General features: G+C 44.8%; 1 protein-coding gene across 1 annotated transcript in view; it reads left to right on the top strand.

Moving 5' to 3' along the window:
• Positions 1-20,201: 20,201 nt before the first annotated feature.
• The window catches only part of FRMD4B (FERM domain containing 4B), a gene marked incomplete at both ends in the record, with an annotated part of 82,183 nt that continues 74,553 nt past the window's right edge, over positions 20,202-27,831 (top strand). Inside the window, one exon of the mRNA XM_080350772.1 lies at positions 20,202-20,363. Within this exon, the coding sequence (XP_080206898.1) occupies positions 20,202-20,363 (162 nt within the window). The remainder of the gene's footprint in view (positions 20,364-27,831) is intronic.

The raw sequence follows: 27,831 nt of genomic DNA on the forward strand, positions 1-27,831 counted from the left end.
GGGCAATGCTTTGTTTAGAAGGGGGCTTGTTGAAAAATTCATTAAAGTGTGGGCAATGAGAAGACAGTGCCAACTGAGAAAAACACTTGAAATTACCCCAAACCACTCAATTCCAGTTTTCTTTCCTTGTCAGGGACTGGGTGCCACTCACCCAGGGTGCTGGGAGTTCTGCTGCAGCCCTGAGCTCTGCTGCTGCTCAGCCTGGATCTGTCCCAGAACTCACCCAGATAACTTCCCAACTTGGAAAGTAACAGCTCATAAATGCAAGGCTGCATCTCTGGGCAGGAGGATTCCCAGGGCAGCTGTTCTGGCTCTTCGCATTAAATCTTCCTGTGCTGGGAGGAGATAAGTGTTTGAAAATGTATGGCTGCAGGACCATGAGCTCCTCCTGCCAAGCAGCTCTTTACAGTGTGCAAGGCTGGGGCACATCCTTCCCTTAATTTTTAGGACGGCTACTTTATGTAGCTTGTTCACTGCTGGTGTTAGTAGGAGCTTTTGTGGCCCATTCCTGACTGATGGTTAGACAACTGATGGAGACTGCATCAGGCCCCTTGTTTCCTTCCATCATGATGAGACACAAGGAGAAGAGCTCTGAGCAGCCAGAGCACAGTGACTGCCCTTGCGTGCCCTTCCCATGTGAGATTTGTCATGGGGACACCGCCTCAAGGAGGGGTTTCTTCTAACACTCACTCTCTGTTGGGTGCATGGAGGACATTTGTCTTTCTCCATATGATGTGATCTCTTCCCAGAAATGGCACCATCACCTGTCCTGGGGATGACAACCCCAGGCCACTGACTGCTGAGATTTCCTGTCTCTTGTGAAACCTTGTACTTGTACTGGGGTCCCAGCACATCCTTCTGGGCTCTGTCTGGTGCAGCTGGGATTGAGACCAGCTGAAGTCTCCTACCCTGGGTTGAACTGGGAGCAGCTGGGATGTGGAATCTGCTAAGGATGTCAAGTAAGTCTGTACATGTGTGAGCTCTTGTCACTGTGCTCTAGATCTCCCTCTTCTCCCCAGCTGATGCAGGATTCTCATCCTGAGCAGATGTAACTTCAGTATTTCTTTTCCACCCCTAACTCTGGATGTGTCCTGTTAAAAGAAAGCAAGAGGTATCTCGTTAGCCTCACCACTGCCACACATTTGTTCTGTACCTGGTTAGAAAACATCATATGGATAACATAATTCTAGGTAACTTATACAACAGCAATGGCTCTGCAGGAACATGGGCTTTTCCTCTTCTGAGGTGATGTGGCAAAGACTTCAAATTGTGCTGTGTATCAAAACAGCCTCTTTAGAAATTGCACTTAGCAACATGAGCCAAGACCCTTGTTGCCTTGCAGGGTGCTGCAGATTAATGCTGGTGCATGATTGGGCTCTTACTACAATCTCAACCCTTTAATTAAAATAATGTGGAACAAAAAGGGAGAATTAGTTAAAAATAACAACTCTCGGAAGCCCAGCTTGTCTTTTTATTAGACTTGTCTTCACTTTCTCTGCTGCTCTGATAAGAGGGATATTCTCCCTCTGGGATGGAGTGAATAAAACTGGGATGAAACTCATTTGTTTAGGCATTATGTGTTAATTAATTTCTAACACTAATCCTTTCCCCATACACTGTTTCTTTTTTCTTTTGGTTTTTAGACAGTAGAATTCAGCCCTGTTCCAAGGAGAAGATGGACAAGTTTTGCTGTATTACAACAGGGAGAAGGTTGTGTTGTCCCCATTCACCCCAGGGCTGGGGAGGTTTTGCCTCGCTATGTGCAGGAGATCATTTTTGGGGAGCTAGGTTTTCAGAAAGCCTATCCAGAACATGTGAAACTTAAGATTTCCCTGAAATGTTGCGTCAGCCCTCTACTGTTGTATTGCGGCCTCTTGCTGGTGGGGTTCCCCTGAGAGAACAGTGAAGGGGGTGATGTTGGGATGGACTTGGCTCCCCAGTGGGTCCAGGCACTGCAGTCCCTGTGTTAGCCCTGGCAGTGTCCATGGTTCTGTACTGGGCATGAGAGCACCAGAGGAACTGCCATGTTATGTTTTCAGTAAAACAAACAAAATGCACACCCCTCCCCCTCCTACATTTTAATAAAAAATTGTCTTTAGAATAAATTAAAATAATATTTGAGCCTCTGGACAATACAGGCCAATTTTCCTTTTCTACCCAGGCTTGCCTAGACTTCCAGTGGAAGACGCTTTGGTTTTAAGTGGTATCTCTAAACTGCTGGGAAGTTTGCCATTCAAGTGGGGGAAGACATCAACTCTTTCTCTGATCTTTCAGTGATTAAGTGATTTTATATTTCCTTAGTCCTTTCTATTGCTCAGCAGTTACTCCTGGCTGCCACTGCATCCTGCTTACTTAGCTTTGTCCATTCTTTTAAAATCAATAAGTGCTGCTAAATTACTGGAGTTAGAGAGTCAAATAAAAAATCTGAGGCTTTGGCTTGTGAGTATTGCTTATAAAGTGGTAGGATGGCCTTTAATTCAAACTGGCTTGCTTTCTCATTTCTAATCTATACATAAATGTCAATATGAGTGAAAATACCTGTTCAAGGAATGGTAAAATAATAATAGGCCATCCTGGGAAAGGGCTAACTTTTCATTATCTCCAAGGGTTTAAGTTGCTACAGGTGTCTCCAGCAATGATTTCATGTGCTGCCCTGCAAACTCTTTCCCACAGTGTGATTGCTCTGGGCTCACTTTCCAGTGACAGTAAAGGGTGACCTCTGTCCTGTCATCTTACTGTGATTTCAGGTGAATTAAGGGACAGACTAGAAAAATGTGTATGAAACAAATTCTAGCTTGCCAACACAAAATACACAAAGCAGGAAAAGGTCAATTACATAGTGGCTGTGGACAAGACTGGTTTCTCACAGGGAATTTCTTGGATGCAGTATGTTTTGCTCCTTAAATGCAAGGAGGCATTTGGGGTCTAAATTAGGTCTGTGTGTGGAATTGGAACCATGGTGACCTTGAAGAGCTGAGAGCAGTTTATAAAATAAAGAGGAAAATCATTCTTCTCCTAAGACTCAATCCTTTTTTTTTTTTTTTTGTGATATATTTTAAATTATGTTCCTTTCTAGTCAGAGATCAATTTTCTTCTATTAGGTATCAGTTTGTGGAGACTTTGGGCTATAATAAAACAATTAGGTCAGTTAAAACAGGGAGCAGAACTGATGGAAGGGTAGCCACTGCTGAGATGAGCTAGGGTCATCTGTGGCGCTGTGCTGGGTTCGTGCCCCTGCAGAACCATCTGTTGGCATTTGAGGGACTGATCCAGCACCGAAAGGTTCCAGTAAGCTTTAGGTCAGGTTGCTGGTCCTTCACATAAATAATGTGCCATCAGAAAAGGGTATGTTGGGAATATTTGATCTGATTAACTATTGATATAAGCAAATCAGTCCCACTGGAGGTTATTAAAGCCTGGTGAGAAGTTACACTACCTATGTTAAATCCTTCTTCCTGTGGTATTTCCTAATAGGATAATAGTTCATTGCCATACAAAGGCAATTACACCCTGGAAAGAATTTATCAAGAAAATACCTAAAACACAGAGCAAATCTCCCACTAATGGGGTATATCTTGCTGTTTCTGGCTGGCATGAAGGAGCTTGGTACATGAAGTTGTGGATATTCCCATGCAAGAGCAGGACTTTCCTGGGGATAAGGGATGTTTTTGTGGTGTTAATGCTGTTGGTTCATTGATTTATATTTGCCTGGCGGAAGTAAGAAAACAAAAATGCAGCTTTTTTTTTTTCCTCCCTTCTTTGTGTACCTGAATAACTCCCTGCCTCTGTCTGGAGGACAAATTTAGAAGTTTTAGTGAAAGCCCTCCATTGTTCACTAAGTATTTGACACTTGTATAGCAAAAACTATCAAAAGTAGGCTTGAATTATTGGAGCTGGTGATCTGATTTGAACAATCAAGGCACTGGCAGCAAGGCGTGTGTCTGTTAGAGAGCCCAAGCCTGTCCGAGCCACCACATCCATAGTATAGGGTTAATTTTTAATTCCTCATCACACCATTACTTAAGCAAATTTTATTGTGCTGTTTGTATGTTTATATTGGAGCTCTCTAAGGCTGTGTGGTGTGAGGTTCTCTGCTTGCAGAGGTTCGGGGTGGTGGAGCTTGAGCCATGTGCTGGCTGCCCTCTAGTGAGATGCTGCCCACAATAAATCACTGCAGGAGCAAAGATTACAGTTCGCCATACATAGTCTCCTAAAATTTGTGATCAGTGTAAGCCTTTTAATTTCAACATGATGATGCACCATCCTTGTAGGAATTTGATTGCTGACCAATTAGTGTGTGTTAAGCAGAGGGAGGGGTTAAATTTTCCACATCTGGAGAGTATCGCATCTGCAGGAAGGCAGCTGTTGTGATGTGGTATCAAACCTCTATTTTCACTGTCAGTGGACCTGTTTCTGTCACTGCCCTGTGCTTTTTGGTTTGAACAGCTGTGCTGCTGGGGACTGATCCTGTGGAGGAACTGCTGGGTGAAGTGAATGGCAGACTTCTGCACCACATTTCTATCTGTATGATAAAAGTGTAGGGTGGCTTTTAGCAGCTGCAGGAGCGGCTCAGTGGGCTGGAGCACTGTGTGCCCCATGTGCAGGCTGCTGTGCCTGGTGGTGAGAGGCCCCACGGAAGCTGTGTGCTGTCCCACCCCAGCTGTGCTGTCCTGGGAGACAGGCAGCCAGCACCGGTGTGCTGGCATCCCTCTGTGCCATTCCTGTGCTGGCAAAGGCTTTGCTTTGTTTTCATAGAGGGGAGATCATTCAGGGTGGGCTACTTAATCCTGTATTTCTCTGGTTGTTTCTATTTTGTCATCAATATGGGGGGGGATGTAGAGTGTTAAACTGGTGCAGGCCCTGTCTGGCAGCTCCCATCATTGCTGTGATCACTGCGATTCAAAGCACATTGTTAAGATGTGGTTGGCAACACTGAAATCCTTGTGGGGCTGCCCAGGCAGTGTGTTGTGCAGGTCGTCCAGGCTTGAGTTTTATGTGTGAGGGTCCCCAAAACTGTGAGCAATGTGTGCTGCAGCCTGCCAAGGAGAAAAGCCAGAGAGAGCAGAAGATCTTAGCAGTGTTGGATGGTTCCAGTGCTAGAGCTGCCCTCTCTGCAGTGCAGGTGTGTGGATGCAGGTGGGGAATTGTAGCAAAATTCACCCAGGAGGTGAATTGGATGGATTCCCCATACAAAAACTGGATTGAAACAGGCACCGGTGCCCTGGGCTGTTGAAAGACTGGTCCTGCAGCAGCAAAGTGCTGCTGCTTGTAGGGGATACCTGGGGGTAGGATTGGGTAAGAGTTAGAAGAGCTTAGTCAGGATGTGTTTGTTTAAAGGATCTGCTTCAGCCTGACTCCTCTAATTAGGTAATGTGTATACTTCTGTTCCTTGGAAACACTTCATTCATTAATCTAATGGAGGGAGGGATTATGCAGACATGAATTTAAAAGATGTTAAGCAAGGTTGGGTTTGCATCTGGAATGAACCACGGCACACAGCACTTATAGCTGCTAGAAAAGGGAGCACCAGAAATCTTATCAGCAAGCCGTTCTACAGTTCAATCTGTGCACCAGTCTCTTGGCAAAATACACCTGGTTTCATCTGTAGACCAGGCCTACTATTAAGTTTGGACAGGGAGGTTGTTCTGTGTGACTGTGGGTAAAAAAAAATGGGAAAATGTAACAGGTTAGGATGCATGAGACTTCTTTGTAAGGGAAAATAGATATTCTCTGTGCTGTGGTGCCCTAGCAAAGGGACTGGAGAAAAAGAAGAGTGGAATGATGGAAAGGATTAAATCCATATGTGGTAATGGGAAGATTAAGCAAAGGCTGTACCACAACTGCAGGTATAAACTAATGGAGGCAAAGTGGTTCAATAGCATGCCAGATGTGCACCTACATGGGGATGTTTCAAGATGTTCCAAGTTCTGAGTATTGCATTCTCCAAGCTGAGAACCCCAGATGCTGTAGGAGAGCCAGTGGCTACTGTAGGGGATGCTAATTTTACACACGTCCTCCTGGGATGCACAGTAAAGTGGATGAATCTCTCCCAAATAATAGTTCTCTACTAGAAGGCAGTGCTAGCTGAAGTGCAGCAAAGCACAGATGCTAACAGGGACGCAACAGTGAAGAATGACACACCTAATACCTCAATTTCTTCCAAGGAAGTCATTTTATTGAAGGAAATAAAGAAAAGTGACTCAAAGTCTGAGCTCATGGACCTGACCTGAGGAGTTGAAGCCTGAGCATGTTTCTGATAGTGGAGGGGGAGCCCTGCAGCTGCGGACGGGCTGGGCTCCTCCTGCCCTCCCTGGCACCGAATGCAGCCTGACCAGTTCAGCCCAGGATCAGCTGTGGCAGCCAGTTGTTATGTATTTTGGTGCATTTGTATGGTGCATCCTGTATGCAACTCAACAGCTACTGAAACCTACACCTGTGAGAACTGAGATATGTAAGGCATAAGAAAGGTATCACAGGTTGTATTTCAAGGTCAGATTAAACTTTTCTGAATCATTCACAGATCATCTTGTTTACTTTCATGGGAAGTGAAGATGTGGGGGCTGTTCATGTGGAGTGGTGCTGGTTGTCTGGGTTCTTTATCGCCTGTGTGATAGTTGAGGCTGAAGGGGAGAGAAGGGGAAACAAGTCTCCCTATTTCTGGCTCTGATCACTAAAACGAGGGCTGTCGAAGAGGAGGTGTGTATATGTAAAACAAAATCTGGGAGAATGAAGAGCTTGTTTTGTTGCGACTTTGGCATAGAAGTTCCAACTCTTGTTTTGTTCTCTTTTTAGTCATCAAATATCCCCTTTGAAAATGGTTAAGTGAAAAATCCTGTGAAGCCACTTTCTTTCCTTTACTTTTCCTTCCAAGCTGGGGCAGGAGAGAACACATGACTTAAACACCTCCTGTGCCGAGCTGGCCTTCAGCAGAGGCAGCAACAGGCTGAACCAGTTTGCTCATTGCTTTTGTCTCCTGACAGGTGCTCTCTTGTCCCAGGCACCCTGGGAGGTGCTTGGCCGCTTCTCCCAGCCCTGCAGGAATTTCCCTGCCTGCAGCCACCGGTTCGGGTGCCGTGGTGTGTGGCCAGCAGCCTTGGACTGGTGGCAGCTCCACGGAGGCTTTGCAGAAGACACGAGCTGAGGTTGGGGGACTGAGTGGAGCACCTGGATACAGAGCTAAGGAAAGGCTTTTATGGCATGTGGTAGAGGGTGAGGTGTGCAAGCAGTGTTCACCTCCAGAAGGTTCCTGTCTCCTGAGTCTCAGGTGAGAGAAACTTGTTGAGTTGCTTGAGCCTGGGAGACTGTTATTACCTTTTGAGTTGGGGGGTATGTTCCTGTGGTCTGTGGAGGTGTTCCTGGGAGCTCAGGTCAGAAGTCACTGAGCATGAAAAGTATTCAAAAGCTTCTCCTAAGCTTGCTTTGTGAGAGTGTTGCCAGTAGCAGACCTGTTCCTGATGCAGGGCTGGCTGGTGGGTCAAGCATTCACTTGAATGCAATGTCTGCCATGGATGCTGAGGGGACCAAGACTTAACCATGTGGGGGTGCTGCCTGGCCTTGGGTGGGTGCTGGAGCATGTACTGAGATCTTTACAGGCTGAAAGCATTTGCTACCACAGCAGGAGCCAGTGCTGCTCCAGGCTGTGTTGGACTTGGTCCCTGTTGGGCACGGTGTCTCAGCAGCTGCTCTGCAGACAGAAGAGCAAGAATTTGGGTGAATCAGGTGTGTGGGGTTTCCTCCATTGCCTGCCACATCTGACTTTTAGCAATAACTCTGTACCAAGCTGAGGGAGCCGCAGGGCTCTGTACCCTGTGTCCACATCACTGGGCCTGGGCACCAAGTGTACCACCCGTGGGGACGATTGGTTTCAGAATCTGCTCTATAATGAGCTCCTTGGTGCTTTGACTACTATTTAAGGTCTGCTTGAACAGATAGATGCAATAAGTTGAAAGCTCCCTGATTAAGAGCTGAGACTTTCATGTGTACTTGTGTAGAAGCCCCTCAGATTTCAAGTATAAAGATGTAGAAATGTTGTCTGCTATTCTCCTTACGCTTCATCTATCATAATGTAGAAACTAGCAACAACCCTTGGAATATTTAAAAATGAAATTGCTGGTATGAATATGCTCTGGCATAAGACACAAACAGCTGGAAAATGTGCTTTCTCTCACAGTATTTTAAGGATGCATAACATAATCAGGCGCTATTCACTAGAGCTGGCACTGTGAGTCTGTCCTGTATATCAGAACATAACCGATTTGTCCCCACTTTTCAGTAGGGTATATCCCAAATGTGCAGTGGGCAGGGGATTAATCTCTTTGACAGACATTCTGCCCATCAGCTCAGCCGTACCTCGAAAGGGATATGCGAGTAAATCCCTGCTATGGTAGCTGGCAGCAAGCATATTGAGAAACAGATGGTGCTGTGCTACTATTTTACATGCTGTAAGACCAATGCATAATTTAGCAATACAGAAACATGAATTGTATTCCAGTGGTGGCTACGTTCTTGTGGGAGTTTTTATTTGGTTTAACAAATCAGCAGGAGAAAGGGGTGAAGGATATTATATGTAACTTTTTTACTCCCACAGGATTTAGAAATACAGCATCCATTAAACTTGGTTTTGAATCACTGAATTTATTTTCCCACTATCATTTATGTGAATCCTAGGAATGAGTTGTGTGCTGAGGGAGTTTACTGCCTCTGCGGATGGGGCAGGTGCCCCCATGTCCTGTCAAGGCCAGCTACTGTAGAGGGGGGACAATCCCTTCTATCTGTGCCCCTAAAGAGAGATGTTATTTTCTCTACAGCCAGTCTATGGTACATTGGTATCCCTTTCAGCCTACAGCTGTGCTTGCTTTACTCCCCAAAGACCCTAGTCCTGGAGTTTTTCCCACCCTAAAGATACTGCCTGTCTCCTGACAGTTCCTTCAATCCATTTTTCCTGCTGTGGCCCAAATATCCTGGTTTGCCTCCCTGAGGGAAGAAAAACATGTTTAGGATGTAGCGGGCAAGAGCTATAGAGCAACCTCAGCTTTGGTGGATGCTGAAGATGGGACAGGACCTGGTGAGCCACCCAGTATCTCACAGTACGCAGTGTTCCATACTGTAAGAGGGGCAGGTGAATGTAAGGAGAAGGAAGTTTAACCCCTCTTTGTGTGTTTTTTCAAAACTTGAGAAACAGGTATATCGGACAGGAGGCAATGAAATGGGGTGTAGCAGGGCACAGTCAGCAGTAGCTGGAAGTCCTTTTTCTTCCTGATGTAGTATTGGAGGAGAAGTACTGGGTGCTCTGGTTTCCCTGGGCTTGATGTCCCCTATGATCTTCCCTTCTAAGCACACGTGCAGGATGGGAGCAAAGCTCCTGGGAAACAGCCTCCAGGAGCAGACAGGCAGGATGGCATGACCTGCTGGAACAGGCAGGCAAAGGGTTTTTTGTGCTATAGTTTTGGCCATTAACCTAAATGCAAATAACAGCTATTTTTTTAAATGTCAATTTGATCCTCTCACTACAGAAAGAGCCTAATACAAGCACTCCAGCTCTGTTTCCAAGCATCATTTTGCTGTTCCAAATGGCTTCCTTTCACTGGCTAAGCTCTCATGTCCTCACCAAGGAGGATGGGGAAAAATGCATTATAATTTTTCAGCCTTGGCAAATGAGGAATCATGCCCATGAAAACAAATACTTGTTAATTAGGACTATGAAATGCTGATTGAATCACAGCTCTCATAATGGCAAGGGCAGTTTGCAAGCCTGCTTTATGTCCCAAAGGGGAGAGGGTGGGAGGGAAAAGGAAAGAAATGAGAATTTTTTTCTTTCAAGAAGCCATTTCAGCCACTCTTATCCATCCATTTAAATGTTTCTCTGCCAACAGGTAATGCTCAGTTACTGTGTTGGTTCCATTTGAAGTACAGAGGGGACACTTAAGTTATTGCCTAGGATAATTGTTAACAAATGCTGAATTCTCATTTGTGTCTGTTATAGCAGGAATAAACTTTAAGCACACAAATGGTCTCCAATTGACCTCCATTGGGAAAAATATGTTGTTGCAGGACAGCCAGAAGAGAGATGAGGAAACTGTGGGGAACCTGGCTGGGATGAACCCCTGCTCCCAGCAAGCCTGCTCAGCTTCCCTGCACTGCCAAGGTGACTAGAGAAAAGTTTAAAGAGGTTAAACAGAACAGAACAAAACACTGGATCCAAACTATATTTAAAAGCTGCTTTCTTCTTTTTTTTTTTTTTCTTGACTGAAGATGAGTTTTTAACAATCTATGCTATTAAAAGCCCTTTGGTAAAGTCAACTCTTCCTTTCTACCATTACCTTTTCTCAGTTGTTCTCCCCAGTAAGCTACAAGCTAAGTGATTCTACTGCTTTTAGTAGCAGGCTGGGGTGACCCACTCATCTGCACCCATGTCACCACCCTCTGCCTATAACCCGATAAAGGGTTGCACAGCTGGATCTGGCTGCAGCTGTGGTGGCAGATGTGCTGGCAAGTGGAGCGTCAGGGTGGGTGAGAACCCCAGTGCTGTACCACATGTGTCTGGTGGGAGACATAGGGAAATCTCCCATGGCAGGGACAAGGCTCTGTGTCCTGCACCTGCACTCTGCTTTCTGCAGGGGTGATGTCCTGCTGACCTGACCAGGCTGACTCAGCAGCTGGGGCCACAGCCATCCTGCTGTCCCCTCTGTCCCGGCTTCCTTTCCCTCCCTGCTTCCTTTCTCATTGTTTGTGTTTCTTATGTCACTGTTCCCACCCCAAGGGCATCTGATATAGCTATTGCTGACATCAGACCTTTCTCTTTGTGCTTTTCTTTTAAATGGAAGGGAAAACCCGTACTGAGTCTTCTTGCTCCTGGAGGGCCTCTGCTCAGCTTGAACATGCAAAATAAATGTTGTTGTAACTTGACCCATCCTTCTTGGTGGGGGAAACTTTGAATTACTGTAGTATCAGTGCAGATTTCTTCTCCAAAGTCAAGTATAAGAGTGGCAGCTGGGGGAGGACTGACCTCTGTGGTGGCTCCAGAAGAAACCTCACAAAGTACAGAGCAGATATGGTTTAGGCTTCTGGTGTGGAGACAGATCTTGAGGGCCCTAGCTATGTGGCTGATTGACTTATGACCCATTCATCTTCCTGTATTCCCAGAACTGGGTAGAAAAAAAGTACTATTTCGAAGTCTGTATTTTAATACAATAAAAATTTTGGATGGCTTGAGTAGCTAATGATTGCAAAATGCCTGCTGAGGCCAAGGAGAGAAGAGCCGAGCAATGGCAGGAGGAGCTGCAGGATGTGGTGGTGAAGAATCGCTGCTGGGGGTTGGTGTGTTGGTGGGGCAGCACGTGGAGCTCTTGTGGCATGCCCGGCCTTGCTGTGAGCCTATTGAGGGCAGCTGGAGGCTTTCCACCGATTTGAATGGGCTTTGGATCAAGCCCATGCCATGCTGTTTGTTTATTTTGGAGGCCTTTTGAGGACAAAAGCACCCTTTAAATGGCTGCTCTTTCTCCTTCTCCCTTGTTCCTTGCACCCCTTGGCTCTGTGATGCTGGGTATACACTGACATTCTGAAGGGCCAGCAGCTCTTGTGCTTTGGAAAGCTCGCTTTAGTCTTATTTGTAGAGATGTTTAGTGCTCTGTATGAGCAATGTGGGGAAATGCCATGAGCTATGTGACTTTCCATGGTCAGACACCCAGCACTGAGACTCACCTTCAAGAAAGACACTGCTAATGCTCATCTGCTCTAACAACAAAACATACCAATTTGCCTCTTCTCAAATTCTAGATGATTATTCCCTATTTATTTGCTCAGAGCTGACAAACGTGCATTGTACAGGTACTTTGTTAGTAAGATGAGGCACTAATTGCTGTAACAAGAGATGATACATTGTGAAGTGATGGCTTTTTTGCTTCACAGCTCAAGGAACCCAGTGCAGCATACCTGTATTCTTAGAAAATGTCATTCCATAGCATTGAGAGTGCTGGCAACTTAGTATATAGATTTAAAGTACTATGGTCTGAAACTGCAGGTAGGGAGAAGAAGCACAAAGGCATCCAAGATGGTCTCTTAGTTCATGTTTAATAGGATCTAGTTATCTGAACTCTGTCATTTGAGCATGTATTCAGGGAAGGACAAGCCCTTTGCTGGGTGTACACCTTTCCTGGGCAGGCATGACCCATAAAGTCTAATCAAGGGCAGAGTATTGCTCTGCGTCATGATTTTTTCTGGAGGCTACAGCATCCCTGGGTTACTCATCCTGAGAGAATGAATGCACTGAGGATATAATTCTAATAGTTAGACATCATTTATTCTCAGTCTTTAGAAGATTCCTGTCAGGAGAGTGATAGGTTTTGGGTTGTTATTTCTGTGTTCGTGGCCATAAATATCATGCAAAATGCTGAAACTTTACTATCTCATTTATGCTTTCTCTCACAGCACTGTAGATCTCTGCCTGGTATTTAGGTTATGTAGTAATTCTACCCCATTTGTCATTGATTAACTAGGCTATAAAATAATCGTAAAGCAGGGGTAGCCCTGGTTTTTCATGCTTCTCACATATTTATATCTACCATGAAATACTTCATCCAAAAGTAATTACCTGACTTCTTAGGCTCTGTTTAATACTCCTTGACAACTCAAAATGCAGGAGTTGCTGCCCCATATTTGGCTGCAACAGCTGTGGGGTGATGCCAGCACCCATTGCAGGCTGCTGCCTGAGGGAAGATGAGCAGGTTTGGTACTTGTCATGGAGTGCAGTGCCTGTCCCAGTGACTGGTCAGCAAAGCTGTGGAAGAAACTCTCCTGCTGCTGCTGGAGCTATGGGAAGCACAGGACAAACTGGTGGGGCTGGATGTGTTGCCCTGCCTGGAACTCCATCCCCTTGGTTGGAGGAACAAGATGTTGCACCAGCCACTGGTTCAGAGGAGCAGGCTTTGAACCTGCTGCTCCTCTGATAAGACCCTGAGGCATTTTAAAGCTTCAGTGAGGTGATAGATGGGAAGGTGACATTGATTACTAAAATGCAAATGCCAGAGAAGTGTGTGATGTTGCTCTCAGCTGCTGGGAATATGCTGTATCAGGTCTAGGTGGGAGGTGAAGGGGACCCACCTGAATATTTGGACATGTGAGGTGGAAATTTAGTCAGAAGGGTGTGTCAGTGCACCAAAACTCCTAAGATTTTAACACCAAAATTACAGTGCTAAAGGTATTTAGTGCACTTTGTTGCTCCTCTGCCTGTTCAGGGGAGGTAGAGGTGTGAGACCACTGAAACTGCAGTCATAGCGGGAAAATATGGATTTGTCCCTTCCTATAACTTTTTTTGTGGTGTGTGACAGTTGTTTGTCCTTTTGTTCCATAGGGTCTCAACACCTCTTCTGTAGAGGCTCCTTGTCTCTTTTCAGGCTTAGGCAGCATCTCTGTGGCCTAGTTGTTGGGAGAGGAGCCACAAGCACAGTCTATGTGTGAGCAAGAGGCTACAGGACTGAATATTAGAAAGGCAAAATCAGCAGCTTGGAGGGAAATAGCTCCTCCTGCCACAATCTCCAAAGGCAGTCACGGCTTCTCCTTTGTCCCATCACTTCCCACAGGTCCCCCTGGCAAATATGGAGGTTGGGGGGTGTCTCTCTCTTGCAGGGGCCTGGGCTGGTGCAGGATGAATAATTTCCTTCAGCAGCACCACCATGGCCTGATCACCCTGTGGCTCTGGGTGAAGCCCTCAGCGGGCAAGGCGGCAGTGGTGGTGGTTGTGTCACTTCTCTGCAGCTCTGAGGATGCTCCAGGTTTCCACCCTGTGCTCATTTGCTCTCCTGTTTCCTCCAGATGTGACTTGGGAGTAGCACCAAGTGCACGATGATTTCCCATGTCACCAGTGGTGACTTTCCCCTCCTAATTAAACTTTCCCTGAGAAGGAAGCCCTTCCCACCATGCAGAGAAGAGGAAGATGACTCTCCAGGCTCCTGCCCTATCCTGGACTGGGAAAGGCAGTGTTGCACTGACCCCACAGACATCCTGACCTGCTGTACTGGGTCCCTGGGGCAGGTCTCTGTGCCTGGAGAGCTGCAGGCAGTGCTGCTGGTGACTGGGTAGATGTCAACCTTCCTGCTTGTTCCCAGACTGCTCAGCTTGCTGTCAACCTGCCCTGCCAAGAAAGGGTATAAAGATCAGTCTGTCTGAAAGCATTCACAGGCTTCATGTGTGTGATAGAAACAAATCCTCTTTCAGATGGAGATCAAGTTTTTTTCTCATGTATTTTCATCATTTTTTCCCCAGAAGTCTGGGGTGTTGCTTCCCCTTATTATGTATCTCCTCTGTGCAAACTGGCTTTATGATGCTATACACGTCTATTGACTGAGAAATAAGTGCGTATGAATTTAATTCGTATATAGGTAAACGTTAAATAGCAACATGCATTAGAAGTTGTGTGCACTGCTGCCAAATTGCACGTAGACTTCTTGGACACAAGGTCCATATGCTTTAACTGAGGTCAGCAGAGCTTTGCCAAATTGTAGCCCTGATACACTGGCCGTAAGGTACTGGAGGAGCTAGTTTTGTGTTACAAAAACTGGGTGACAAGTACTGATGGCAATAGCATGGTAATGAGAGATGACTTGTGAAACTGGAGCATATGCTACTTGTTTTGAACCTGACCTGATTTTGCAGGTCTAGGTATAGCAGGTATGAAAGTTTGTTGTTTGAAGAATCAGACTGAAAACTGTTTAATCATTTACAAAGTTAAAAGGCAGTGGCACTTCATTTCTGATGTGAAGTGCAAATTAGCTTACTATGGGATACAGACTACAGGAAATTCATGTTTCTGGCACAGTGACAGTTCATATTCAAAAATGTATTTATTTGTCATGGTGTTATGTTTATATCGTTAGTACAGAGCAATATGTGTACAGCTGAAGCTCTCTGAGAGGAGGGAAAAAGGCAGCACCTCATGTAGAAGTAGGTAAAGCTGCTGTTAAAGGAGCTTATTAGAGGTTATGCCTCATCCAGAGAAGAGCACGGGGTACCAAAGCCTCCCTCTGCTGCAGTGGATTGTTTGAGGTGTAGTTGTGGTTTTCAGCTGCATCCTTCACTTGACTTTGGGGCAGGTCAGTGGGCAAAAGCTGGGAATCGAAATTCCTGGTACAGCACCTGGGGTGGGGGGGAGGTGTGTGCCCAAATACCTGCATCAAATGCCGTTATTAGCCTTGATGAAGGGTGGCATGGGCCTTTCATGCAGATTTTATTTGCTTTCTAAATTAAAGTTTGGTAACATGAATGGTAGACAAATGTTTCTGGAACTGTAGACTTATGAGAGGTCCTCAAAATTCGTGCCAATATAAAGGATTGAAGTAGGTTAGGGATATTTTGGGTGTGTCAGGTTTTTTGTTTGTTGGTTCTTTGAGATTATTGAAAAACAAAATTGGTTTGCAAACACCTTTTACCAGAGGTTGAATGTTGCTTCAAAAGCTCTTGATCAGGGCAGGTTGGATTACAGACTTATCCTATGTAGTCGTGCTGCTTTTAAAGCATCTTATGTACTGAGAGGTTAAAACATCAAGGAGAGGGTGACCGACGACCATATTTCACTTTATCTTTATTAAATTGGTAATTAAGGGCCAGAGTGTTGCAAGAATTATTTTTGAAAAGTCACTTCATCTTTATTCAGGGTTAATTGTATTAATGCTCACAGCTTGACAGGCTTGTTTCATGATGGGAATTTTAAATAAAGGTGATAGGGATATGCAGCTTCAGCATTGTCTGAGAAAGTTCTATTTCCTAAGTAATCCTGTTGTTCATGCTCATGAAAACCTCTAAAAATCAGCAATTCCAGGCATTTTTGAAAATGTATTTCTACAAGCTAACAATGCATGATTATACAACTTTTAAATGGAGCAAAATTGGAAGATTTCAAAAATCTGCACACAGATGTGTGCAGAAAGGAGGAATGTCTGGGTGCAGCAGCATGAGTTGGGACTGTAGCTGGTTTCCTGTGGGAATTCAGTGGACAAGTGGTACCACAACCCTTGGAGTCCTAGCATGGACCTCAGTGATGCTGAGCATTGCCTTAAGACCAGCCCAGGGTATCAGGGCTTGAGGGTTTGAACCCTGGGAGTTAAGGTAACAGCAAGACTTTAAAATAATGGTGTGTGCCATTAAAAGAACCATTTCTCATAACCTTCTGTGGATCATCTTGGTTTTTGTTTTTATTTGTTTTTTATCTTTGCTGAACTTTACTATTTACTCTATTACCATAGAATACTATGGATATTGGTTGCAGCTATGTGTAGTCAATATAGGAGGACAAATTAGGGATTAAAGTGTGTTTTAAAGCACCAGCTAGGGCACAGACATCTGCTAGCTGATATAATTAGGTATTTTGTGCATCTGTACAATACCTCACTTTTTACTGTTGAAGGTTCATAGACCAAAAGTGATCAGAGCTTTTATTTCATTGCTTGCAGCTAGGGTCTTTGTGTGTGTGTGTCCTTTTTCCTATATGTCTAATCAAAAGTTGTACCTAGAAGCAATACCGCTTTGTAGATATAAGGAAAGATTGATGCTCTTGTCCTGTGGTCTCACAGGTAGATGAATTCTCTATTCATGTGAACTTCATACAAGCTACTTGGAAAAGCAGCAATTTGGCTAAGCCTTGTTCCATTCATTTTGGCACAGAAGATAACATGCAAGGAAGCCTGAGAATCCACTTAGGATCATCTTTTCCTGTTATGCTGGTAGCAAACCTTTGTTCTCTTTTAATACTCATTATTCTGGAACTGCAATCAATGTAAGGAAAAGCATGAATCTGCCACACCAAGTTTTCTGTCTTCTTTTTAACCAATGTTCCCCTTAGATTCCTGTTCTGTAGGCTTATTTCTTATCAGAAATGAATGCCCTGTTGTTCATATGACTGTACATCAAATAGATTTGCAACAGTTGTCTCTCATCTTGCCTGAAAGTGGAACATACATCTACAAAGACATCTCCTAAGATATCTGTCTTCCCTTCTTCCTTGTACAATAGAGATCTAGATACTCTACAGCCATGGCAAGCCATCTGAGTATCCTACTGGCTTTCCCTTGCTGAATTTTCTGTCATCTCTGTTCTTACTCTAAGGAGTCCTGTATATTATTTAGGTATTTCCAATTAACCCACTTGGAATCAGGTTCTAAAAGTGGAAGTCAATAAAAACTGAGATCAGTTTGAATGGGTAAATCACTAGCTGCATATTATTAATGAAACACCAAAATTATTCTAAATTGCTTTTAGCTGCTTTTTGCTTCATAAGCTTTCTTTACTCTTTTTTTGTTTTGTGAGTGTTCAATGCTGTTCCCCAAGTTGAAGGGACAGTGCACCATGGTGTGACCAGTGCCTCATGTTCTTGGGTCAACTAGGAAGGTGAAGTCCAGATGGCACTTGCTGCTTATTTCTTTTATTACCTACTTTGTCTGCAGAAGGAATGACAAGATGCGTTTGAAGCTTTTATTCACGAGACTGGACTTGAAGTCCTTGTACCATAAATAAGAGTCGGGAATAGGTTCTTGCCTTGCTCTAGCCTACATGTGGAGCTATAACTTTACTATAAGAGTATGAAGGCTGCACGAGGTAGTGAAAGTATTGATGGGTAAAGTGGTTGGGAGAGCTGAAGGAGGGCCTGAGCACCTATGGCCCTGCTTGCTGAGATGGAGTCACCTGAGGCCACCACCCAGGCACACAGTAACTTTTAAAGCATGAAGAGTAACAGTGCTGAACATGTAAGTTCAACTTAAAGGTACTATGAATAATGGACCAGCTTTAAAATCTCTTATGCAGTGTTAAGGAGGAGGATTTTCTCTTCTAATTTTTCACTCTAATAAGGTGATAGGGAAACAAAGGTACTGAGGACAGCAGACCCAGAGCAGAAGCATTTGAACTTTTCATAGTAGGTTGGTTGGATTTTCCTGGCACAGGACGGGGCTGTTCCCTGCACTGTTTCTTTAACTACAAAGCTTCTTTTCTTTTAGAAATGGAACTTGGAAAACTGGATTTTCTTTTATCTTTCAGCATTTAAATTTGGGTATGACTTGACCATAATGGACAGATGCTATTGGAGATTTTCCTGGCTGTTCTTCTCTGAAGCAGCATTATCTGAAAGAATGGTAATTACCCGCTGCCAAGCCTGGCACTGGTATGGGCTTAAGTCATTGGAATAACTCTCTCTAGATATTTGCCGCTGCCACTCCAGTGAAAGATGAAAAGTTTTTCCCTTTCGTACATTCATGCTGACAATAAAGTTCTCTAAACGTAGAACGGTGATGATGGGCAACATTGGAGGAGGAGATGGAAGACTTTCTTGTGGCTACAGGCTCTAAGACAGCATTCAAAGGGGTGATAAAACTCACAGAGTGGATATATGCATGCTGGATTTCAATGCAGACCCTGAGTCTTTACTTGCCTCTTCTTATAACAGGCTGTATGTCTTTCTGCACCAGCTCACTTTAGCAGCTTCTAATAATATTTGAAACACACTTGTTGTTGTTTTCCTCTTGTGAAAGCAAGACTTAGAGATATTTAAGCTCCCCGGCATCTGCACAGCCAATCGATAGTGGCACCATGAGGAACAGAGCCACCCTTGCTTTTTCTATGTATAAAAGGAAAAAGTGTGATTCTTGCAAACATACAGGTCCAAAGCCTGTCTGAAATATGCAGTCATCTGTCTACAGAATTACATCACCCCAAATATGACACAGGAGTCGAATGCATGAGAATAGAATTGCAATAGGAAGAAGGCTGATTAATGGGGAATAAAATAAGCTTAGTGAATATTTTCACTGTACCGTGGGTATGCAGAATGTCTTCTTTCTACGAACAGCATTTGGGACAGGGCTGCAATGACTCTGATGTAGAGGCTGTTTGCAGTTGATGCCTTTGGAGAAGCAATACCTTCAACACCCTGGGATTTACCTCTCCCATGCAGCCTTTGTGCAAAATGTTCCTGCCCCCTGCTCATTCACTTCATTGAACAAGAGATTACTTTTATGGAGAGGTTGGTCTCTTGTTTGTTTGTAAACTTCGAGTAGTTTCTTCAGCAAGGTGTGGATGGTGGCATGTGGGGCCCCCGTATCTTCTGTCCCAAATAAGCTTAGGAAATGTCAAACCCTCTGAGGGGTCTTAGAAAGATTTAATTGCCCTTTGACTCCCCATTCTCCATTAGCTTTTAATAGGGAAGAGCTCACAAATGAAAGGTGCAGCTTGCTGGCATTAACAGTTTAATCCCTAGAAGGGCAAGGTGCTGCTTAATTTTGTACTGACTATTGAGGCAGGGCTGGAATCTCCTGTGGGCTATTATGTCAGTGTTTATTTGCTGTGGGCTGTTTGTGAAGAACTCAGCTAGCACAGGCAGCTTTGTTTCTCATGCAGCAAGTACTGCATTAATGGAGTTATGTTCAAGAGTGGAGCAAAATCATCTCTTTAGCAGGTGTTCAGCATTTAACTGGTAAATGCAACAGCCGGCGGGAGATGTGGAGCATGGAGATGGCTCTATGCTGTGGGCATCTGTCACAATCTGAGCTGGAAGAGAAGTTAGTCCATCTATTTCTACATGAGCTATTCCGATCTTTTATTTCTTACTTCCAATTGCTGGCTCCCACAGATGCTTTTTTAAAATAAGATTTCTAGTGTATGATTTGAGCACGGGTTCAGCCAGGAGAAAATGATGACAGCTTTGTTCCCTGCACAGCAGATAAGGAGGTGTCAGAGGCAGATAGCACCGGGCATTAGGCAGGAGCTGTGCGAAGTGCCTGCCCAGTTTACTGAAGAGCATCGGCGATTAATGCTCTCAAGTGGTTTCCTTCTTTTCCTGCAGTGTCTAAATGGGGTGTTTGTCAGGGCACATGGCAAACGGGTTAAAATTTAATTAGAAAACATAGTGGTAGCTACTGGAGCTTAACAGAGATTTCTGTAAGCTGTTAAGAAGGACAAGGTTGCTGTGTGAGCTGGTGGTGGGGCTGAGCTAGTGCAGCCGCTGGCTCTGCTTCAGGCGCCAGGGCACGCCTGGGAATCTGCCCAGGAAACGCTGTGAAAGAGGAGTTTGTTTTAAGGCTTGACCCTGGCTCTGTGCAACACCCCTGGCCTCCGCCTGCCGTATAAAGCCAGGCTGCGTAATGCCAGGCGTTTGAACGGGAGAGCGAGAGCCAGCAGCAGCCAGCAGGGACAGGGAGTTTGTTTTGCTGGTGGAGCAGCTCATGGCTTCGGTGTTCATGTGCGGGGTGGAGGATCTGCTCTTCAGCGGGAGCCGCTTCGTCTGGACGGTGACGGTGGCAGCGCTGAGGAGATGGTACGCTGCCCGGCTGCGGGCATGCCGGCAAGCCCTGCGAGCGTGGTGTGGCCTCCGGGACATCTACCAGGTAAAAACCCCCCAGTTATCACTCCAGGTTTTGTTTAAGGAGAAAAAAAGGTGTTGTGCCACCTGATGGACATGTGCTCAGTCACCTGGCTGATTCCTAAGTGCAGACACCCCAGGTGAGGAACATCGAGCCAGAGCCACCACTCAGCTGTGCTGCAAAAATATTTGGCAGGTTTATAATCAGGGTCTGAGCTCATGTCCAATATTGCCTTCAAACAGCCAGTGCTGTGTGCCTTAAATTTGGGGTTTGGAAGAGGTATTTTCTATGTTAAATGTGTTTTATTAGCCAGTTTATCTAGAAGTGTTTTGATAGATGACTGCCCTGTATCACAGCCCCTCAGAGCCCATTTCACTGCTGTCACCATCCTTGTGCTTGGGATCTGGGAGACAGAGCTCAGCTCTCAGCCTGTGCTGCCATCAGGCACCCAGAGCACTATGCTGCTGTGGGAGAGACCAGCTGTAGCTTTTTCTGCTGTTTGTGTCATTTAATAGTGGCAGATTGTAATGTGATAATGCTTTGCATTGCAAAGGATTTGTTATTTGGGGTGGACTGCAATGAGTCCTGAAACAAGTATTGGGAGGTGGTTCTTCCTGCAGGCAAAAAATACAGCACCTTACTTGCAGTAACTGTGGTGCCCAGCTGCAGTTAGGGTGGTGTCACTCTTTTTGGAGCCTGTTTTTGCTGGTGGTTATTTATTTTTGTGTGTCTGTATTTTTGTCTCACGTGTAAACTTGTGATTTGTGCCTGGTTACAGTGTCAGTGAATGTGTTTGCTATATTGTGCTATTGTATTTCAAAGCTGCTTCTCCCCTCTCCTTGGTGTGTTGCAATACAGAGAATAACACAGCTCATAACAAACAGCTTTGCAGACCCATCAGGATGTAACTTCCATGGGAAAGTCATGCTAAAAGGACATCTGTCTCTATTTAATCCCAAAAGGATCTGTTGCTATTTAGCTTTAAAGTATGCCTAGGAGTGGGAGAACAGTTTTATGGTGACAGTGCTACCAAGTGCTTGAATGCATCTTGCCATCTTGCACAGATGATGGATGTAAACACTTTGATATGTGACGTGTCACTTGAGGAACACAGATCATGTATAGTGAGGGAATGCAGGGGTACAGGCATCATTGCTCCCCATTTGCCCACCTTTACTGATCTGAAGAAATGTGGGATGCAGCTTTGGCTCCCTTCTTTCTCTATAAATAAAGTCCAGCTACACCTGTATTATGTGTATGTTCTTTTTGCAGTCCACTCATGTAAAGAGTGTGGAGCTCAGACTGCCTTCGCTTCTTGCTGTGTCCCCATGGAATCAAATCCTAGCCCTCCAGGGCTAGAATAATGGCTCAGTAAGGACCAGCTCTGACAACAGCTGTATTCAGCCTGTTCAGCTGCAGTTCTCCAATGGTTGCCTCAAAGTGAAAAGAGATTTATTTTTTTTTTTAAACGAAGTGTGACTGTACCTCTGCTCAAATTTACCACGTTTTAGTGGCTGTTGGTGCATTAATCTGTCACCTTTATGAAAAGCATCACTGACTTTTGCCTGTGTCTTAAACTGGGGTGCGAAAATTGGTAAAAAGAGAAGACTGGTCCTTCTGTCATCCTTCAAGGTGGTCCTTAAACCAGAGGGGGAACAGAGTGTGTCCCTTTCCCACTCCCATCTGCCCACAGCCTGGCACAGCCATGAGGAGAGCACAGCCAGACTGCTGGGGATGCACAGTGACCTGTTGCTCCAGGCTCGCAGTTCTAAGGGTCATCCCTGGGAGATGGAATCAGGCAACTCTCACATTTTAACATCAGGAATTTCCTAGTGGTAATTTGGGGTGTATAAAAGAGAGATGGTTTAACGAATGCCCTGCAGCTCTTCCTTGAGTTACATAAAGTGTTGCTTTTTGTGCTGAAGACTGGGCTCTTTGCTGCTGAAACCACTGACAGTATCCCAGCTGAGTCTGGTGGGTGCAGGGCTGAGCACACAGGATTAAACATCACTGGTCTGTTTGGATGTTGGAGCCCTGTAAGAGGTCAAATCAAATATGACTTTTCCTTTTTTTTTTTTTTTTTTAAACACTTCAAGCTATGGGAACATCTAGAGAGAGTAGTTGCATGACCTCTGCATACAGAGATGTATAATACTCTGAGCTACACTGTTATGCTTGTTCACCTGGGGCTTGGTGGAGCAATACAGGAGCAAAATACACAGTGCAGAGCTCTCCATGAGATTGTTTCTATGTGAAGGTCGATGTTACAGTGTCTATAGGACTGAGCTCTAATCTCGGATGTGAGATGCGTTGTGTCATTACCATACATCCTGCCTGTTCTTGAGCAAAATTGTTTTCCTTCTGTGTACCTTTTTTGTCTATAAAATGGATATAATACCACTCTCTTACCTAGCAGGTATGCTGTTTAAGCTCCTGCTAAAATAAACCCTGTAGTTAGTGCAACCAGATGAAAGCATGTTTTTGCCTTGTGTTCTTATTAATATTGGCACCAGGACAGGTGCTTAACCAGGTCCTTTCCCAACTTGGCTTCATCAAGAATGTTCATATTTCTGTAGCTACTTCACACTAATATTCCAGGTGTGAAAAGTACCACAGGTTGTATATAAAGGCTTACTTGACTGAACTTACACTTTTGCCCCCTGGGTGGACTCCCTGGGCTGTGTATGGTGTAATAAATCAGGAGACAAGTCATAACTTTATCACTGAGCTAGGTGCAAGGGACATACAGGGAGGGGTGAGGTGATGGGCACTTGAGCTGCTGGTCAGCCCTGGAGGCTTCAGTTTGCTTTGATCCATATTTGCAGTTCACGCCACTTTGTTGTGTCAGTGGCTATTTTTGGGTGGCTATTTTCAGTTTTTAATCATCAGTACATTATTGTGATGAAATGAAAGCCAGTAGGATTTCTCCCTGGGCTGGTAACTTTTGAGATTGGTTGTGGTTTAGTTTTGGTTGGTTGGTTTGTATGTTGTTTTTTTGTTTGGTTTGGGGGTTTTTTTTGTTGTTTTTTTTTTCCTTGTTGTTGTTCTTTGTTTTTTTTGAGTCTCAGCACAAAGAGGCCACTAACACCCTCATGGTTCTACACAGGGTTCTCACCTACATCTTCTGAAGGTGCAGAGGTTGTCACACAGGCAGAGCTGTCTGGCCAGGGAGGCTGAAATCTGCTCTGCCAGCATAAAGCCTTTACCTGTCTTAGTACCTTTAGGTACAAAGAAACCCCTAAAAAACCCAACTAGAACAAACCAGCCTTTGTCAGTCACCTCCTCTTTAGCCTTTGTGTTTCTAGCCATATGTGTATAAGAAATATCTCCTGAGGTCTTACAGGCTGCTGTTTTATTTGGTCACCAGTGTAGGGACTTCAGCCCCAGCCTAGCAAGCCAAGCTCTGGTACTTTCCCAAGCTGGTCTCTGCTCCAGGGTGCTTGCCATTATCCGCTTCTACCGCCAAAGGAGAAAGGATGTCCTATTTGTCCAGGCCTATTCATCTGGAGGAGTTTCAGAGCCAAAGTGCTCATGGGGTGTCCCATTTCCCCCTGAAATAACCTCTGAACCCATGTGAGGGGAAGAGGGTTGTACAGTATATGAATTTATCCTCTCTGTGTGCTTGGGTTGTATGCCAGGGAACATTGTCTTGTCTGTGGCAGAAAGCATCTGAAAGCCTGTCCTAGAAAAACCAGAGACTTGCAGAGACAGCTGATGGAAGAGCTGGCACAGATCTTCTTTTTAACTACAGCAAGTCAATACAAGCTAATGCTATTACAGCTTGGAAAATAACTAGGTGAGAATTTGGCATAGGTGCCTTCATGCAAGGGTACCCGTTTTCTACGAAGGAAAGGAGTCAGGGCTGTGTTTTGTTGTGGAAAACTGGCATGTAGTGCTTCAGACTGCCAGCTGAGCTTTGATGGGGTCTTCCCAGAATCCCCCAACATCCACAGTTGAAGAATGTGGCACTTCTGGGTGTCCTGACACTTCTTCCAAAATAAAGTTTTTGGCAGGGCTCTCCCATGCTGGTTTTATAGGCCACCTGTCTTAAATCTAATTATAGAGCAGTAAAACAGAAAGTGAAATTTTTATTAATATATAAATGTGGTTAATAAGCAGTGGCAAAGCCAAAAACTTTCAAGATCACTCATCCTGTGTTCACTTACTTGTGTTATCACTGGCCTGACTTTCATTAGGATGTCAACACTACCATACTTTAGTGCCTGTCATCCCGTGAGGTATGAATACAAAATTTCACCTAGACATCCCTCATCAGTTATTCCTCTTTAGCCCCTATGCCTTAAGCATTAAAAAATAAAAGAAAATTGCATCAAAGTCTATTTGATAATGCAACTAACTTTTCATAAAGTAAAAACTGGGGAAGTGAATACTTTAGTGTTAGGGTTAAAGTGCGTGTCAGTCAGCCTGCTCATGCCAAAGGGGAAAACAGAAACAAGGCAAACTGTCCCCAAACTCCCCGCAGAATGACATGTGATTAATATCTGCTGGACATAAAGCCAAGTATGGGAGCATCTTTGTGATTAAGCTATTCAGTTACGCTGGTAATTTGGCTAAAAATCTCTGGTGTAAAAGTGTAAATTGAATTCACACGGGTTTTTTAGACACAGTGCTTTTTAACCTCTGAAAGGTCACTTCCTCTGTATGAAGTGAAAAAATTTTGCTGATGAAGCACGATAAATAAACTTCATACATGTGTCTGTCTCATGTACTTGGGGTGGAGGAGCGAGAGAGGAAGCGGCTGACTTCTGTTTCCTACGCTGCTAACGTAGTTGGTTTGGATAGCGAGGACCATGTTTCCTCTGCTACCACACCTAAACTTTTCATTATAAAAAATGTTGACGACAAATTGCAGAAGCCTTTTTCCCCTTTCACAATGGTGAAGGGTGGTGTGCTGGCACAGTAAGGGTGAGCACGAAGTGGGAGTGCTGTGTTGTCAGGGCAGAGCTTTCCTTCCTCTGGGAGTGATGCTCAGTGGAAGCATCTCTGGCATCCTTACATCCCAGGGCTTTCCAAAGGAAGCCTGAAGACCTTTTTGGAGGATGCCGACTATGTGCCCCTTCAAAGATTCAAACTTAGGTACCAGGGGTTGTCTGTTGCTCTGGAAAAGACTTGCTCTGACTGCCTTCATCCAGCTATTTTTCTTTTTGAAGGGATCTGATCTGCTCATACATCACCTGCAGAACTTTGGTTCTGCTTGAAGACCCTGTTACATCTGAACATGACAGGTTTCCCCAGGGCTGGGGCTTTGGGAGAGACTCCTGCAGAACTGAGGACAGGACCAGCTATGGGCACTACATCCCAACAGCTTAAACTTGGCTTTACGTGCTTCCAGCGTCAGCTTTCCAAAGCTCTCTGCCAGACATATTTCCATTTGAGTTCGTGATACGTTTTCTGTTTGAGACAGTTCATTCAAACAAAAATACAATTTTGGTACTGCTCCTCCCTCTTCCTTAGCAGACAAACTTCACAACCAGACTCTGAACTTCATCTCATTTCCTTCAGGGTGTTACGGTGCCAGTTTCAAACAGTGCCTTCTATTCACTAACTGCTTGGCCTGTATAAATATTTTTTCTTCGATCTGACACAGTTAAAAAAAATACGTTAGATTTCAAATGTCGCTGGCGCCACTTCTCAGAACCAGGCTCCTGTACAAATGTATCACTGCATGAAATTGCCTGGATAAATCTCCATTTTGGTCTTGTGCAGAGAGGCTGGCCAACTTGTTCTGACTGGACTAGAGGCTTATGAAAAGGCAAATTAAAACTGTTTCGGGCACACGCTGGTTTTTCCATACTTCTTTTTTTCCTGTCCTTATGAGCGTTTAGCTTTCTGTCACTCCTTTTGCTAGTGCTGTCACTGCAGTTCTTTGCAGTCTTGGATGGACTGTCCATGTGCTTAAAATAACACTGTGCTATCTTTGTCTCCTCATTTTCTGAAAATCAGGCCACCCTTGCACAGTCTGTATTGCTCTTAAAACCTCTGAGTCATAATTAGTGATTAGTAATTCTACTAATCTTCTCTACAGATGGAGGCCAGTTCATTCTGAGAGACTGCAAAGAGGATAAAGCTATCAGTGCTGGAATATATTAGCTTAAATACCCTCCCACACAAATACACACATACACTTTTCCCTGCTAATTGGACTGTCACTCATTTCAATGTGCATGTTGAATAAGGAGATGTGGGGAGAATAAGGGTCACCAAAACGCTGAGAATAGCCTGGAGGTGATGTTGTTTAGCCATTAAAAGCTATCATTGACAGTCCAAGCAACATTAGATTTAAGACTGATGTTTCTGTGGTTGGTTTTTCAGCTTATGTAGAAGAGGTGCTGTCCCTGCAATGGGTGCCCCAGTGTTCCTCTTCCTGCTTGTCACTGGGTGCAAATGTGTGGTGCCAACAGAGCTGGGGTGGTGATGGGGAAGTTACTGTAGTAAGGCACTTACACTGTGTGGCCACTGCTAATTATGGGCTGTTTTCTGAGCATCCTGGTTTTACCTGTTGTTGGGCCAGTGGTTTCTAGGTAGGGTGATGTGGGCTGGGCAGATGGTGTATGACGTGGAGAAGGTCACGCTGGTTGGTGTCTGGTGTAGGCAGGTCACTGGCTTGTGCATGGGCAAGGAAGGCAAAAGGCTGGATGACGGGAGTGAGGAAGCTGGAAGAATAGGAGAGGGCAGTGCAAGAATTGCATGGCACGAAAAGTACTGGCTGTGCAAGCAAGGAAAGAGAGTGGAGAGACCAGAGAATAAATAAACATTCTGACCCCATCAGGTGTATGTCAAAAGTGCGAAACTGAGCACAATCTTGCAAGGAAGTGTGTGAAAACAAACAGGTGGGGAAACAAACAGCTAGGTTAAAAAAAAAAGTCAGAAGTGCAATAGGAAAGGAAAACTGAGGTTATAACTGGACAGGAAAACAATTAAGAGATGAGAAGTCTTTCCAGAAAGGTTGCTGCCCTAGGCAAAGAGGTTCCCATCGTGCTGAGTGTAGAGTTGTCTGGCTGACACCAGGCTGGACGTGCTTGGTTGCCACAGTTGTTTTTGGAGAGCAAGTATGTCAGTGTAGATGAAGCCCATCAGGAATCTGGTTGGGCAGGTACGCTTGGCAGGCATGTAAGTTGGTGTTTGCTAAGCCATAGTGAAAGTAGGAGCGAGTAATTCCTCTCTGATATTGAGCACACTGTATCTGTTCACCTTATTCAGAGGGGCTGGGGTGTGCTGCATTCACTCTGTGGTTACAGAGCCTTTGGTGAGGACTCGCAGTCCTGCCGTCCCCAAACCCTAGCCTGAAACTCTTCTTCTGGTGGCCTCTGAGTTGTAGAGACCTGTCCCTGTTTAACTCTTGCTTCTCCTACAGCTTCTCACTGCTGGAACCTCTTATGGATGTGCAGGATTACTTGTAAACTCTGATTTTTCTGGTTTAGAAAAATCAGCTGTGGGTGAGAGCACAGATGAATTACACAGGCCAGATCTG

Source organism: Nesoenas mayeri (assembly GCF_963082525.1).
Source record: "Nesoenas mayeri genome assembly, chromosome: 10".
NCBI classification, from domain to species: domain Eukaryota; kingdom Metazoa; phylum Chordata; class Aves; order Columbiformes; family Columbidae; genus Nesoenas; species Nesoenas mayeri.